This window comes from Prunus dulcis, unplaced genomic scaffold (assembly GCF_902201215.1).
Source record: "Prunus dulcis unplaced genomic scaffold, ALMONDv2, whole genome shotgun sequence".
Taxonomy (NCBI): domain Eukaryota; kingdom Viridiplantae; phylum Streptophyta; class Magnoliopsida; order Rosales; family Rosaceae; genus Prunus; species Prunus dulcis.
Window position 1 is genome coordinate 41,779 of NW_023010030.1, and position 15,072 is coordinate 56,850.

At 37.8% G+C, this 15,072-nt stretch overlaps 1 protein-coding gene across 4 annotated transcripts; it reads left to right on the forward strand.

Annotated features, from left to right (window-relative positions):
* The first annotated feature begins 290 nt into the window (after nucleotides 1–290).
* On the forward strand, nucleotides 291–6,572 carry LOC117612600 (transcription factor GTE4). Of its 4 annotated transcripts, none has more exons than XR_004583461.1 (6): nucleotides 291–2,832; nucleotides 2,919–2,964; nucleotides 3,055–3,171; nucleotides 3,301–3,374; nucleotides 5,159–5,278; nucleotides 6,119–6,572. XR_004583461.1 is itself a non-coding variant. In XM_034341281.1 (5 exons), exons 1-4 carry the CDS (start codon nucleotides 1,003–1,005, stop codon nucleotides 3,357–3,359), a joined length of 2,052 nt encoding a protein of 683 aa, XP_034197172.1. In that variant the 5' UTR covers nucleotides 291–1,002; the 3' UTR covers nucleotides 3,360–3,374; nucleotides 6,119–6,572. The 4 variants fall into 4 exon arrangements, 2 of the variants coding, with proteins under 2 accessions (XP_034197172.1, XP_034197173.1); XR_004583462.1 differs by having other exon boundaries at nucleotides 5,159–5,267; XM_034341281.1 differs by lacking the exon at nucleotides 5,159–5,278.
* Nucleotides 6,573–15,072: the final 8,500 nt, after the last annotated feature.

Here is a 15,072-nt window from a genome sequence, read left to right on the forward strand (position 1 = left end):
AATTATAATTCATAAATTTTAAAAAGAAAACAAAAATTTTATGAATTTTAAATTAAAAAAATTTCGTAAGGACCATTTGTGATAGGTGTGTGAACCTTAAGGATGTTTTGTGATATACATATATGCCACGTCAGCAAACTAACGGAGTTTTTGACGGAACCTAACGGCAGGGACCATTTGTGATCATACATGCTAACTTTGAGGACCACGAATGACAAAAAAAAACATTAAAGATGCAATCTGATAGTTTCGTAAACTTTAGGGACGTTTTGTGATAATAAGCCCCCCCACAATATCCGAAACTGAACAACACGCGCCCTCTAATCGCCTGTGGAATCTCTCCAAATATTCGCAAAACCCAACTCCCCGCCACATAATCCCCCATAAGCTCCACCCTCACGTGAACCTGACGCTCGCTCTCCCTATTATACTCGCCTTCCCATTGGTCCGTAAGACGTCACTCCCTTACATGGAGCGTGAGTCAATCACCCCCCACCCGTGCTATGAAACTTCCCGGGCACGACTCTTTTGGTGCACCCACACGCTTCGTCCACTTCACCGCTCCCTCACGAACCCTTCCCTCGCCGTACACCTGTAAGATAAGGATACAGAGAGAGAGAAGAGAGAGAAACTTGGTGAGAGAGAGACTGTGAAGCGTTTTAGAGAGAGAAACTAGAGAGAGAAGGAGCGAGATCTGGTCGAAGAGAAAGGCAAACGAAGCTCGAAAAGCTCAAAAAGCTCGAAGCTTCCCCCTACTGTTGGTCGTTGGTGTTGTAAGCCCTAACTTTCTCTCTCTGTTTTGTAGTCTTTTGGTGGGAAACCCTAATTTGATTTTTGTGTCTGTATGTGGGTGTGTGAGATTTGGGGGAAATACTAGGGTTTTGTCAATTTTTTTTTTGTTCTCTTTTGTGGAGAGAGGGAAAGCGGAAAAAAAAACCCTAGGAATCTTGGATCTTTGCGAGAGGGGAAAAAGTGGGGGTTAGGGTTTTGGGAGGTACATGTATGGCTTCGGAGCCTATAGTAGGAGAAGGTGATGGAGCCAGAGAGAAGCAGAGGTACACGGAGAGCAAGGTATATACTCGAAAGGCTTTCAAAGGCCCCAAGAAGAAGAGCATCGACAACAACACCACCAAACCCACAGAGGCCAACCCAACAGCCACAACCGCCACCGCCACAACCACCACCGCCGTAACCGCCCCCTCCGTCACCACAACCACCACCGCAGACGACAATAACATCAACAAGAACGACAACCACCACCACGAGAAAGACAACAACATCAACCAGAACGACAACAACAAGAGCGACAAGCAGGATAATAACAAGAAGAATGATGAGAATGAGAATTCGTCCCAGCCTCCTCCGCCTCAGACCATTGCGTCTGAGGAGGGGAATTCCGCTCAGCAGCAGCAGCTCCTTCCGCCGCCTGATGCTGCTGCCTCTGGCGATTCCTCCAGCCTGAACCGGCAAGAGGTGGCCGTGGCAGTGGTGGAACCTGAAAGTCGGGATCCACCTGTGGAAAATGGGCTGGCGAAGGAGGGGCCGGAGAACCGAATGAAGATTAATTTGGCTTCAAGGTCGAAGCAGGAGATGCGTGAGCTTCGGAGGAAGCTTGAGAGTGAGCTTGATACGGTGCGGAGTTTGATGAAGAGGATTGAGGCCAAACAGGGGCAGATTGGTGGGTTTAATCTCTCCCTTGTAACGAATGAGGGGGTCAATAATAGCAGTGCAGTGCTGAGACGGGTTCACTCTGAGGTTGCTTCGGTTGGTGTTCCCCGTGAAGTTACCAGGCCTTTGCATCAGCTGAGTATCTCAGTGTTGGAGAATAGTCAGGGAATGAGTGATATTGTGGAGAAAGAGAAGAGAACCCCCAAGGCGAACCAGTTCTATCATAATTCTGAGTTTTTGCTGGCTAAGGATAAGTTTCCGCCTGCTGAGAGTAATAAGAAGTCGAAATTGAATGGGAAGAAGCATGGTGGAGGAGATTTAGGGCAAGGGTATGGCATGGGAAGCAAGTTTTTCAAGAGTTGCAGTTCTTTGCTTGAAAAATTGATGAAACACAAGCATGGTTGGGTGTTTAATGAACCTGTTGATGCTGCCAAGCTTGGTTTGCACGATTATCACATCATTATCAAGCACCCAATGGACTTGGGTACCATTAAGTCGAGGCTGAACAAGAATTGGTACAAATCTCCAAAAGAATTTGCAGAGGATGTGAGACTTACATTTCACAATGCCATGACTTATAACCCACAAGGGCAGGATGTTCATGTTATGGCAGAGCAGCTATCCAGGATATTTGAGGACAGGTGGGCTATCATAGAGTCAGATTATAATCGTGAGATGAGGTTTGGATATGATTATGGGGCTAGTCTTCCTACACCTACATCAAGAAAGGCACCTCCACTGCCACCACCTCCTCTTGACATGCGAAGGATTTTGGACAGGTCTGAGTCTATCTCTCATCATGTTGATCCCAAGCCAAAGCCCATGACTATTACTCCTAGAACCCCCGCTCCAAAGAAGCCTAAGGCTAAAGATCCTCATAAAAGGGACATGACTTATGAGGAAAAACAAAAGCTTAGCACAAGCCTCCAGAGTCTACCTTCAGAGAAGCTGGATTCCATTGTACAGATTATTAAGAGGAGGAATTCTGACCTATTCCAGCATGATGATGAAATTGAAGTGGACATTGATAGCGTTGATGTTGAGACCCTGTGGGAGCTTGATAGGTTTGTAACCAACTACAAGAAGAGTTTGAGCAAACACAAGCGGAAAGCTGAAATGGCTATGCAAGCCAGAGCAGAAACTGAGCAGAATGTCCAGCAGCAGGTAATGCTTTGACTCATACCTTATGACATCTGGCTTTTTGGTGGCCTTTGTTGGTAAATGATTTTTTCTTCTTTGTTTCTTTACAGACCCAGGACCCCATTGTGGCAGAGGTGCCCAAAGAAACCAAAACAGGTTAGGTATTTCAGAATGTGAGATTTGATGGCATTGAAATCAGTGATTTCCTGAAGAAACTGATAAGTTGAAACTCGTTCTTTATGTCAGCAGATGAAAAGATTATTTCTTCTTCAACACCCATTCAAGGGGATAACCAGGGTGATAATAGGAGTAGGTCAAGTAGTTCAAGCAGCTCTAGCAGTGATTCTGGATCTTCCTCAAGTGGTACTGTGACACAGATCTCTGTTTGTGGATAATGATTTTTTTCATGGATTGTTGGGCATACAGTAATTCAATGATGCAATATCTTGATTAGTCGGGCATTTTCTTTTTCTTACATATGTGTTTCTGCAGACTCAGATAGTGATAGTTCGTCAGCATCTGGATCAGATGCGGGGTCGCCGAGGACTTAACGATTTAATTTTGAGGTAAGATCCATCAACATGATTTTGTCCCCTGCCAACTTGATCTTGTTCCAAGCATTTTGTAGTTTTTGTGCTTCTATAGTGTTAAGTTGGGATTATATCGTACTTGAATTAAATGAACTGCAAGTGAAATGCGGTAGCACCCTAATAATTTTAAATTGTCTGCCTTGGAGACACATGTTGAGGTTCTTACATTACTTATGAGCCAAACTATTTTATAGAGGTTGTGGCATGATTCATCTAGTAGATGTGATGTCATGAGAATTATCGGTCAACCACTATAATTGTTTATTTGACAAACCTTGGCAAGTTTGTTACTCCTTATTATTGATTATAGTGAAGGGCTTTGAATGGTGGAAAATTTGTTGTAAAAATACTGTAGATACTGCAGAAAATGAAACTTATGCAGTGGGTTGTGTATTATTTTCTTGTTATTATATGAGGCTGTTGGTTGGGTTTATAGTTGTGATGTTATGCTGGTTTCTTTATAGGTATATTTGGAGGTTATTTGGTCACATACTGCTTTACATAGAATGAATATGGATAATGGTTTGGTTGTTTAGACTTCAAGAGTGTGGATAGTTATAGGAAAACTGGTGAATCCGACACTTGGACTCAGCACCCACATCTGGTAACCATAACCCATGTAACACAGGCTACAATTTCTCCATCTTGGCGGCGCATGCCAAGCCTGCTGTATCAAGGTAGCCGTAGCTTCTTAAGATAGCAAGCCCTTTTTATTTTTACCACTGACTATTAATTTTTGTACAACCTATCAAATCTGGTGTTAATGTTCATTTCATATAATTACCAATCTTGGCAAAGTTGTCATCCATCCATTCCCCCGCTTTTTTGTTATCCTCTCTCCCCTTCCTCTTCTTCTCTAAGAATCTCAAGGGATTTATCATAACAGTCCTTGTCTCTGGAAAAGTATGGATATTACTCAGCAATAATGTTTTAGGTACTTAATTTATTTTTTGGCGCTGATTCTTCTAGTTGTCTTTTTTCCCTTTTCAAACGGGAAAAAAAAAATTATCTGGCCAGTGAGAACGTTTCCATTGGAATTTGGTGCAATATGATTCAAAGTTGACTGGAATTATTGAACAATTTTCCCTTGCATTATGAAAATCCCTTGGTTGTTGTCTATCCTATTCCATTATTGGGGCTGGATATGTTGATTGTAGAGTGGCCTGACCAATGCGTCAGCCACCAAAGTATGCTGGTTGGTCCTGTTTTCCTGTTAGGGAAGGATTATTTTAAGACTAGTGGATGTTTCTTTCAAATGATTTCTGTTGTTGGATTATGGAATTGCAGTGATTTGTTTCTCACTGGAGACTTGCTTTCTTGTTTTCTGTTTTCCTGTCTTTGTATAGTGCATGTGTACTCAGCTCAGGCCAGTTTAATCTGTCATTTTTTTGTTCATTTTTGTTGATTCTTTCTTTGCAAGAATTTCAAAGCAAATCACGTAAGAAATAACCTGTCTTTCTCGTGTGAGGGTGTTTGGATTTGGTCAGTTAAGTGAGCAAGTCAGAGTTAATGACCATTATGTTGGCCTTTGATAATTTGGTCACATCTAATCTTTAGTATACTGGCATGTTGCTTAGATTTCTTACTTTATGGGCCATGTGTATACCTTACTTGGCCTTATGTCTTAGACAATAAAATAAAGGCCGTCTTCAAACCATACTTTTTTTGACGCAAGTTTTGGCTTTATTTGTGGCTTTGGGCATATTTCTAGTTTTAGTGCACATATATACTTGAAGCAAATTTTTTATATCTTGAATTAGTTGAAAGGAGTGCTATCCTGCTTTTTGCTCGGGCGTTGATGGAGGGCTGGGAACACAATTACATTGTTGAGGTGCAGAGAATAGAACTTGAAGATGTGGTATCTTTCAGGTGGAATACAAGTCAGTTTTGTTCCAATAAGATCAAGGATCTGATTAGTTAATTATTAGTAGATTTTCTGCATGCAATACCACTAAGATGTTTCTGGTAGGTTTATTTATGCTGGAAAATTATTGGACTATTTGATTCAGAATCGACAAAGCCAAAATAGGGCATTTTGGCCATCCATAAAGGCACACCATGTAGAGTAGTATAAAAGTACTGGTTTTGACTTGTGTTCGCCTGCTTTGGTCCATTAGATAGTAGAGTTTCATTCTCAATCAGTTTGGTTCTGCTTTTTCTCTTATGTAAGGATCAGCTTGGTGTAAATCAAATCCTAAATCCGACCAGTGTACCGTGCTGTGTAGCCAGTGAAAATAGTGCATAACAAGATTTCCTGAAAGAGTTAGAAGGATATCTCTAGAAATAGCTGAGAGCGATAGCTTGGAGCAAGGAAAAATGCTCTGTCAATGTTAAAATCCTAGTGTGGTTTGAAGTTGTGGTGATGTAGTTTTTTATGAATGTATGAGATCGGTGTGTGTAACTGAATTTGTTTACCTTATAACCTGGTTACTCTCTTTTCTTTCTTTTCTTTTCATTATTAGTGGGTTCCCTCCTTTCATACCAAATGTTGGAGCATAAATGATTGCTATGAGTAAATTTCAATTTCGAACAGAATAATTTCCATGTTAAAGGGTCGCTAAATAAATGTGTTTCCCCCCTTGCCCCTCTTGTGGTATGCTATGCCATAATGAGTCTTTGGATTTGGAATGATTTAATGACAGTAATTATGTAATTGACTGGTTCCTTTTTTTTACTAGAGATGATCTGCAAATGCTAATTACGATTTTCTTAAATGGCAGATGTCTGAAAATTAGGGTAGATGGTGATTTTGCTGCATGGTGATTGGAAGCTTTTCAGACGATGGATTTGAATCTACAATTGGTGTATAGTGGAAATTTTCTCCATGGGCTCCAACCATCCTGCAAGTATAGAATGGGGTTGTCACTTTTGGGTTAATTGATTCCTCAATGCCTGCAAGCGGCCCCCATTGGTCTGGTCAGAATCATAATTTGTATAATATTGGTAGAATGTGGTGATAATTAGTTTCTCATAGCACGTGTACATTTTGCTAAGTACTGCTACCCGTCTAAATTCCGGTGACTTGGTTTCGGTTTCGTGCTGACAGATTCAGGATGCTTTGGTTTTACACAATAGATAGATAGTCTGTAATCCAAGTTGATTGAGTCAAATTGCTCCATATGAATTTTCTTGTGTTTTCATGAAATGGATATGTTGGTAGATTTGTATGCACTAGTAGTAGTCTCAATCTCAACAAGATCAGCTTAATCGTTGCCGGAGACGAAACTCGATTTTATGCTCTGTTTTGGTTGGAAAAAAAATCAAAAGATTTGAAAGAATTGTTCTTGGTTATGCAGCTATATAGAAGAGCTCACAAAAGTATGTATTGATTGTGAGGCTGGCTTAAACCTCCGTACAATCGTTTACTATGTTAGGGTTAGCAGTTTTTATTTGAAGTACACTTTCTTTTGTTTCAACAGCCAAAATAAAATAAAATATCAGTTGAAATAAAGGTCTTTTTGGGTCAGCGAAATAGAGGTCTTAAAAACGGAAATATTGTCCAATGGTACCATTTGGAGTATGTAGAGATCACGGATAAGGTTGGGGAAAGGGGTTGGGGTTAGTTATTTTTTTTATTTTTTATTTTTCTTTAAGTTTTTAGGCTTATTTATTGTAATACCTCTTGAAACTTTGGTTAAATCTTACTTTACACCCCCACACCTCCCTCTCCCCTTCTCCCCCCCCTCAAAAGTTAAAGTGACCCACTTAACCCCCTTGATCGTGATTTCGTGTTCCACTTTACCTCCACTATTATCTCTATTAATAACTCTGTCAGTTTTGATGACGTGGCAGTGCTATTTTAGTCTTTTTATCACAAGTGATGATGTATCATGTGAATGGCCCACTTTTTTTGTTTAAATTGAATTAAATATAAAATAATGTAATTACTTGTTTAATTAAAAATTATATAGAAAAATTAGAAAAATTAATAAATAAAAATCTTTCTTTTCTATGCTTTAAAAATAAATAAAATATTTTAAAAAAACCGTACCCAGATCAAGATTGTAGTAAATTAACAAAACAAATGAAAAACAAAATAATAAAATATTTAAAAAAACAAAACAATAAAGCTATAAAATAAAATAAAATAAAAACATTAAGAAAGCAGTGCAGCCCCACCATTTGTCCAGCAACTAGGCCTCTTCACTTGGCCCGCGGGCTCATGGGCCAATGGAAGCCCGCCTGGCCCATCGAAAAAAGTCTGGCCCGACCTGTTATGGGCTTTGAGATGACCCGGCCCGCTTTAGGCCAGGCTAGGCTTGGGTTTGGGTGTTTGAAACCCGGTCCGGCCCATAGGACCGGCCCGATTAAGCACAAGAAAGCCCGGCCCGGCCCACCCACAAAAACCCGGCTCGTTAGGCTCGCATACATACATAATTATGTATAAATAAGAATTAAGGTTTATAATTATATCACTTAAATCACATATATAATTTGTTTCATTTCATTTACTTTTCTTTACTCATTCCTAGTTTATAATTGGATGATTAGCACATTAATTTGTGTCAATTATTAATTCAACAATTATATATACATATATATATATGTATATATATAAGATGAACAACATATCACATCACCAAATATAATCAAATCACAAAACATAATCGTATCACCAAATATAATCATGTTTTTTTTGAACACATCACCAAATATTTGCATATTTATTCATACCATCCTTTAAAAAGATATTTTTTTGATACTTATTATTTTTTAAAATTATTGCTTAAAACGTATTACGATCTAATTATGTAATAACCTCAAAAATAATACTTGGTTTTATTATTTTTGTGAAAAATCTTATAAGTTCTGTGACTTTATTGGGTGTTTTATGAATTTGGTTTGATGTGAAAATGTTGGAATTAAGTGAGTTTAATCTCAAATTTGGACTAAAATGCCCTTATGATTAAGTTTATGATTTTTTTTTAATGAAGTAGGGCCTGTTTAGGCCCGGCCCGTTGGGCTTAGCCCAGCCCGACCCGATGGGCTTTCTCAAGCCCGACTCATGGGCCGGGCTTGGACTTTGAATTTTCTAAAAAAACCCAACCGGATATTTTCTCTCCTCTTTAAAGCCTGGCTCGGCCCGGCCCATTGACGAGCCCTACCAGCAACCACCATCTTCCTTATTGCACCATCCACACCAGCACACCCCCACACTCCACCAAACCATCACCAAGCCAACCACACTCCCCCCGCCCCAAATCATCTAAGCCCCGAACCACAATACACCAACCCAGCCACCAAACCATCACCCAAGCTATCCACACTCCCCCGACCCCCAATCATTTGAAACCGACACCATACATCGAGCTGCCCCCTGAACTTCCTTGACCCCAAATCGCCCACCCCTAATGAAGAGAGAACATCTTCCATTAAAAGAGTTTTTAATGTTTCAGTTAGTCAATTCCCCTAATTCCTCTATAGGGGAATGACGCCAATTGCAATGGATGCCAAATTCATGGTCATAATCTTTGGGGATTCGGTGGGTATGGCTAGTGGGGGGGTGTGGGTGGGTATGGTTGGTGGTGGGTTTGGGTGGTTATGGATGATGGTGCGGTGATTTGTTGCAAAGAGAGGAGAAAGGAGAAAGGATGATGCCATTTCTAGGGAGGGATCTTTGGCAAGAATTGGATCTGGGTAGGTTTTTATTTTTTTATTTTTTATTTTTAAAGAATACAGAAGCAATATTTTTATTTATTAATTTTGCCATTTTTTAATATAATTTTTTTTTAAATTAAACAAGTAATTACATTTGATAAAAAGACTAAAATAGCCCTGCCACGTTATCAAAACTAACAGAGTTATTAATGGAGATAACGGTGGGGTAAAGTGGAACACGAAATCACTGTTAAGGGGGTTAAGTGGGTCATTTTAACTTGAGAGTGAAGTGAGATTTGACTGAAATTTCAGAGGACACTACAGTAAATAGTCAAGTTTTTATTACTAAATTACTGAAAACCCAAAGTATACGGCATGTGCGTGTCACATGTCATTTTTTGGATGGAAAACTAGATGGCGTCGAGGTCCCTTGTCTAGAAACAGGCATTGAGTGCCAAATAGGACGGTTAGGTTTGGCTGGTTTTTTTCTTTTTTGAAATTCGGCATATATACCAAATCAGATTAGTTCAACAATTACAACTATTATCCATAAATTATCGATTCACCGAACCAAACCTAACTGACGATATTCAAAAAACCAAAAACGAATTAAAGTAAATAACTGTAGGCTACCATGCACCCACATCGCTTTGAATTTCAACCCACTAAAAAAAAACCGTAGCCTCTCTCTCTCTCTCTCTCTCTCTCTCTCTCTCTCTCTCTCTCTCTCTCATTTTCATTTTGCGTAGGCTTTTCGTCTTGGTGGCCTTCTTCCTCGTTGATCTCGCCTCTGTCCTAGCTCCACCTTGTAGGACTTGCAGTCGACTCAGTCAATGGTCATTGCTCCTCTACCTCGTACCTCATTGGCATCACTGAAACCAACCGAACCAAGATGTAATTCTTGGTGGACACACGTGCTTGATGACATCTCATCTCAGGTCGACGTTGGTCCAACGATCTTTATAGTCAACATGGTCGGTTGGGGGATGAGTTTACTAAAGGCGGAACTAAGAAGGGGCTCCAGTGGGTTGTAGCGTGGTGCTAAGTTTCTAATTTAAGCTTCAATGTATAAACAAATATATTATAATTAAATATTAGCCCACTAGCACCATAAGCAAGATTAAAAAAGAGAGGAAAGGAATATGAAACTTGTATTTTTTTTTCTCAACCCATGCATGCTGCTCTTGTTCAGTGGGTTCGTCAATTAGGGCAACAATCATTAAAATATTAGCATATCATTAAAAACCCCCAAAAAACAAGAGGGTTTCAAAACAATAAAAAAAATCACCACAACAATAGTAAACCCCAAAAAGAAGAGGGCTTCGAAACAAAGTAAAAGAGAAAAGTACACAGAAACATCTGCTATCTTCCTTTTCAAAATCATTCAGTGGGTTCTTCAATATTGGTAGGTTTCTCTCTTTCTTCTTATTTAATTCTAAATTTGAATTGTTATTGTTAAATTTTTAAGGTTTGAGAGTTAAATTTTGGGAATTCTTAGAGCAACAAGAAAAGAGACAATAATATTTATATATGAAAGATTTCAATTGATAAATGTTCTATTTCATAGAGTAATTAAGTTGTTATTGTTTATATGTATTGATGTATTTTTGGTTCTCACTGTAAGAATATATATATATGATTGTTGGTGTATAATATATATTTTTTTGTTAGGATATAATGTTACATGATGATAATAGACCGGCGAAGAGAGGAAATACTATTCATTCATTCTTTGGAAAAAGTGGTAATGATAATGAGAATACACCTTCTGCATCTAATCTTGATACTAAGAATATATGTATTCTTAGTATCATATATATTCTTAGTTGTTATTGTTTATATGTATTGATGTATTTTTGGTTCTCACTGTAAGAATATATATATATATATATATATGATTGTTGGTGTATAATATTTTTTTTTTGTTAGGATATAATGTTACATGATGATAATAGACCGGCGAAGAGAGGAAAGACTATTCATTTATTCTTTGGAAAAAGTGGTAATGATAATGAGAATACACCTTCTGCATCTAATCTTGATACTAAGAATACACCTTTTGCATTTAATATTGATACTTCAATTTAGTTTGACACTAGTTCTTTAAAATGAGATCCAAGGAAACGTATTCCAATTTGTGAACACCCCATTAATCAGTGTGATGAGATTTGAAGGGTTTATACCAAATTAGGGCCTTATCAACCTAAATTTTTTGAGTATCCAAGGACTTTGTTCGGGCAACAAAGACGTCAATTTCAATATTCTTGGTTCTCACAATTTTCATAGTTAGAGTATTCTCCTATAACAAATAAGATATATTGTTTACCATGCTTTGTGTTTGAAAAGAATCCAGCAAAATGGGTCTTCACTAATTATTGAAGGGTTCAATAATTGGAAAAGAGTGAATGATGGAAAGAGATGTGCATTTTTGCAACATGTTAGAGGTCCACCTTCACCATATAATACTTGTGTAAGATGTGCTGAAGATTTAATGAAATCATCTCAAAATATTGAGAAAGTTATTCACAAACAACCAAAAGAGCAAATTTGGAAGAATCGGTTACGGCTAAAGGCAACAATTGAGAGTGTTCGTTGGGTTACATTTCAAGCATGTGCTTTTAGAGGTCATGACGATCCATAGACTCAATGAATCGAGGAAATTTCATTGAATTGATGAAAATATATAGCAAATTGGAATGATAAAGTTGCTGAAGTTATTTTAGAGAATGCCCTGAGAAATGCTAAATATACCTCACCATTTATTCAAAATGAGATTTTGCATATTCTCGCTGACAAAGTGAGAACTAAAATACGCAAGGAAGTTGGGGAATTGACTTATTGTATTCTTGTTGATGAAGCAAAAGATACATCTAAGGGCAAGTGTAGCGCACAAGCCCTGCCAAGGCAGCAGGCCCCCCGCTAGCCCAAATCCAACTCCAGCGCAGCAAAATGAGCTCGGGCAAGCCCTAGGTCCCACCAACCCGGGCAAGCCCACGAGCAGATCTTGCCTGGGCTTCTGCCCGAAGGTGCTGACGTCAGCATGACGTCATCGCTGACGGGCCCCAATGGGAATATGCCACGTGGAGCTTCCTGGACGCTCCGATGCAATTTTTTCCAGAAATTCGACGGGGCTTGATTTTTTTGGCTAAAACAATTGCAAAAAAATTAGAAATTTTTTTAAAAAAATACCAAAAAGTTCTAGATTTTTTCCTTATAAATACCTAACAATTTTATTCACTTTCCACACCAAATCTTCATAACCCATCTCCTTCCAATATTTTCACTTTCCACACTAAATTTTCTACTACAAAATTTCATATGTGCAAAAATACAAATGGCCTCTTCCATCAATCGAAGAGGTCAAAATCTTGGCAACGAGGTAAAAAAAAAATAATTTTCGTTTTATTCAATTATATATATATATATATATATTTCTTGCATTTCCAATTTCATTTTTTTAATAGATTAGTCAAGGCAAAACAAAAAAGAGGAAAACCATTACACATGGCTCCTCAAGTGAACAATGCCTGCAGTCGATTCCAGTGGTGCTTTCAGTGTCTGAAATAATGGCACTATTACGTCATCTGAAGAAAAATACTCCCCCACGTCGTGATCTGGTGGAACGCCTCCGCCAATGATTGAGTCGTTCTTATACTCCATTGTGTCGGACTATGAGGACTGAGAATATTTCAATTGTATGATGAGTGAGTAGGTATTTCAATTGTATGATGAGTGAGATGTGAATTCTACAATAAATATGGACACGTGGCAACTGAAAATTTTATCCGAAAATTTTTATCTAAAATTTTAAGTGAGAATTTTATAATAAATAGCGACACTTGACAACTGAAAATATTATCTAAAAAACTTATCAAAATTAATGGTTTAAGTATAAAAAAATAGAAAATAAAGTAAAATGAATAGTATTTGTCATTGCCCTTGCCCTTTGGGGTGGAACCAAAAAAGGCAAGGCTGACACTATTCACATGAATAATGTATACCCTTGCCTTGCCTTTGCCTTGCCCTTTCCTTTTGGGGTGGAGGTGCTCTAACAGAGAGCAAATGGTCATTGTTTTAAGATTTGTTGATAGAGATGGTTTTGTACGATAAGCTTTTTTTTGAGATTGTGAGGGTTGAAGACACTAGTTCTTTTCAACACTTAAAAAAGAGATATCTCGAGTCCTAATTAATTGTGATCTCCAAATTGATAAAATGCGAGGTCAAGGATATGATGGTGCTAGCAATATGCGAGGTTCATAGAATGGATTACAAGCATTATTTCTTAGAGATTGCTCTTATGCATATTTGTACATTATTTTGCTCACAAACTACAATTAACATTAGTTGCAGCAACAAAAGGTGTGACTCTTATTTGGCTATTCTTTTCAATCTTGAATTCTATTATTAATCTTATTACTGCTTCTCCTAAGTGCCATGGCGAGTTACAATCTACTCAAGCAGTTGATAATGCACATATGCTGGATATTGGTGAACGTGACACAAGTAGAGGGGCTAATCGAATTGGTACCTTGCTTCAACTTGGAGCTACTTGTTGGGGTTCTCATTATGATTATGTTTCAGACTTGGTATATATGTATAATGCATCTTGTTCAGTGGTTGAGACCTTAATTAAGGATGGAGCCACTAACTCTATATGCAGGGAAGCTACTAGTACTTTCAAAGCAATGACATCTTTTAAGTTCATATTTGTCTTGCATTTGTTGGAAAAAAATTATGGGAGTTACTAATGGCCTTTGCCGAGCACTACAAAATAAATTTCAAGATATCTTGACTGCTATGAGTTTAGTTCGTAGTACAAAAGATGTTCTTAAGAAATTAAGATTGGGTGGTTGGGATATTTTCTTTGAGGAAGTGGAATCATTTTGCAAAAAACATGACATTGATATGCCAGATATGAATGCTCTTTACAAAATTGGTACACGTCGTTCTTGTCAAAAATGTGATGATATTACAATTGAACATCACTACCAGGTTGATTTATTCAATGATACCATAGATTATCAATTGGAAGAGTTAAACACTAGATTCAGTGATGGAACAATAGAACTTCTTACTCTTAGCTTTGCTTTGGACCCTAGCAATGATTTTAAAGCATTTAAAATTGATGATATTCCCAAGCTTGCAGAGAAATTTTATCCAGGAGATTTCACTTCTAAAGACTTACATTTATTGAGGTATCATCTAGAACTTTTTTAGTCTGAAGTACATCTTGATATCTTTCAAAATATGTTTACTATTTCTAAACTATATTAATGATGAACTCAAACAAACAGAGCACAGACATATTATTTGATTGATAGGTTGATTTGTTTAGTGTTAACTCTTCTAGTTTCTGGGGCGACTACAGAACAAACATTTTCAGCTATGAAACATATTAAAACTATACTTCGCAACAAGATGGAGGATGAGTATTTGACAGATTCCCTTATTGTCTACATTAAGAAAGAACTTTCTATGGATATTGATTCAGATTCAATAATCACCGATTTTGAGAAACTCAAATAGCTTAGAGTTCTACTTCACTAGGATGTTTGGCAATATGTGTTTAATCTGATGTTTTACATATATTATGTACTTCTTTGCATTATATTTGTTCGGTATGTGAATGAACTTGATTGTTTTAAGAAAAATATGTAATATAACATATCTCCCATAAGAAAAAAAAAAAGAAAAAGCCCACCATTACAAAAATTCCTAGTTTCGCCCAACACTAAACCAAACGACGTTGTGCCCAACCATGATGCAAACAAAATTCCTGTGACTTTGCATCAAATTTTTTTTTTAATGAATACGAGCGATATTGAGGGGTGATTGGAATACAGAACCTTAAGTACAATGATAATTGTTCTTAACCACTTGAACCACAAACCCCATGACGTGTGACTTTGCATCATTAACTAAATAAGAGACGAACAAATTAAACAATTATGGGCTTTGGGCGATAGAAAACCAATCCCAGCAAATTAAAATGCCAAAACCAGGCCCAAACAAACAGACCAGAAAAGTTAATCAACAAGCATTAAACGGACCAGGAAAACAAAAAGAAAAACAAGAA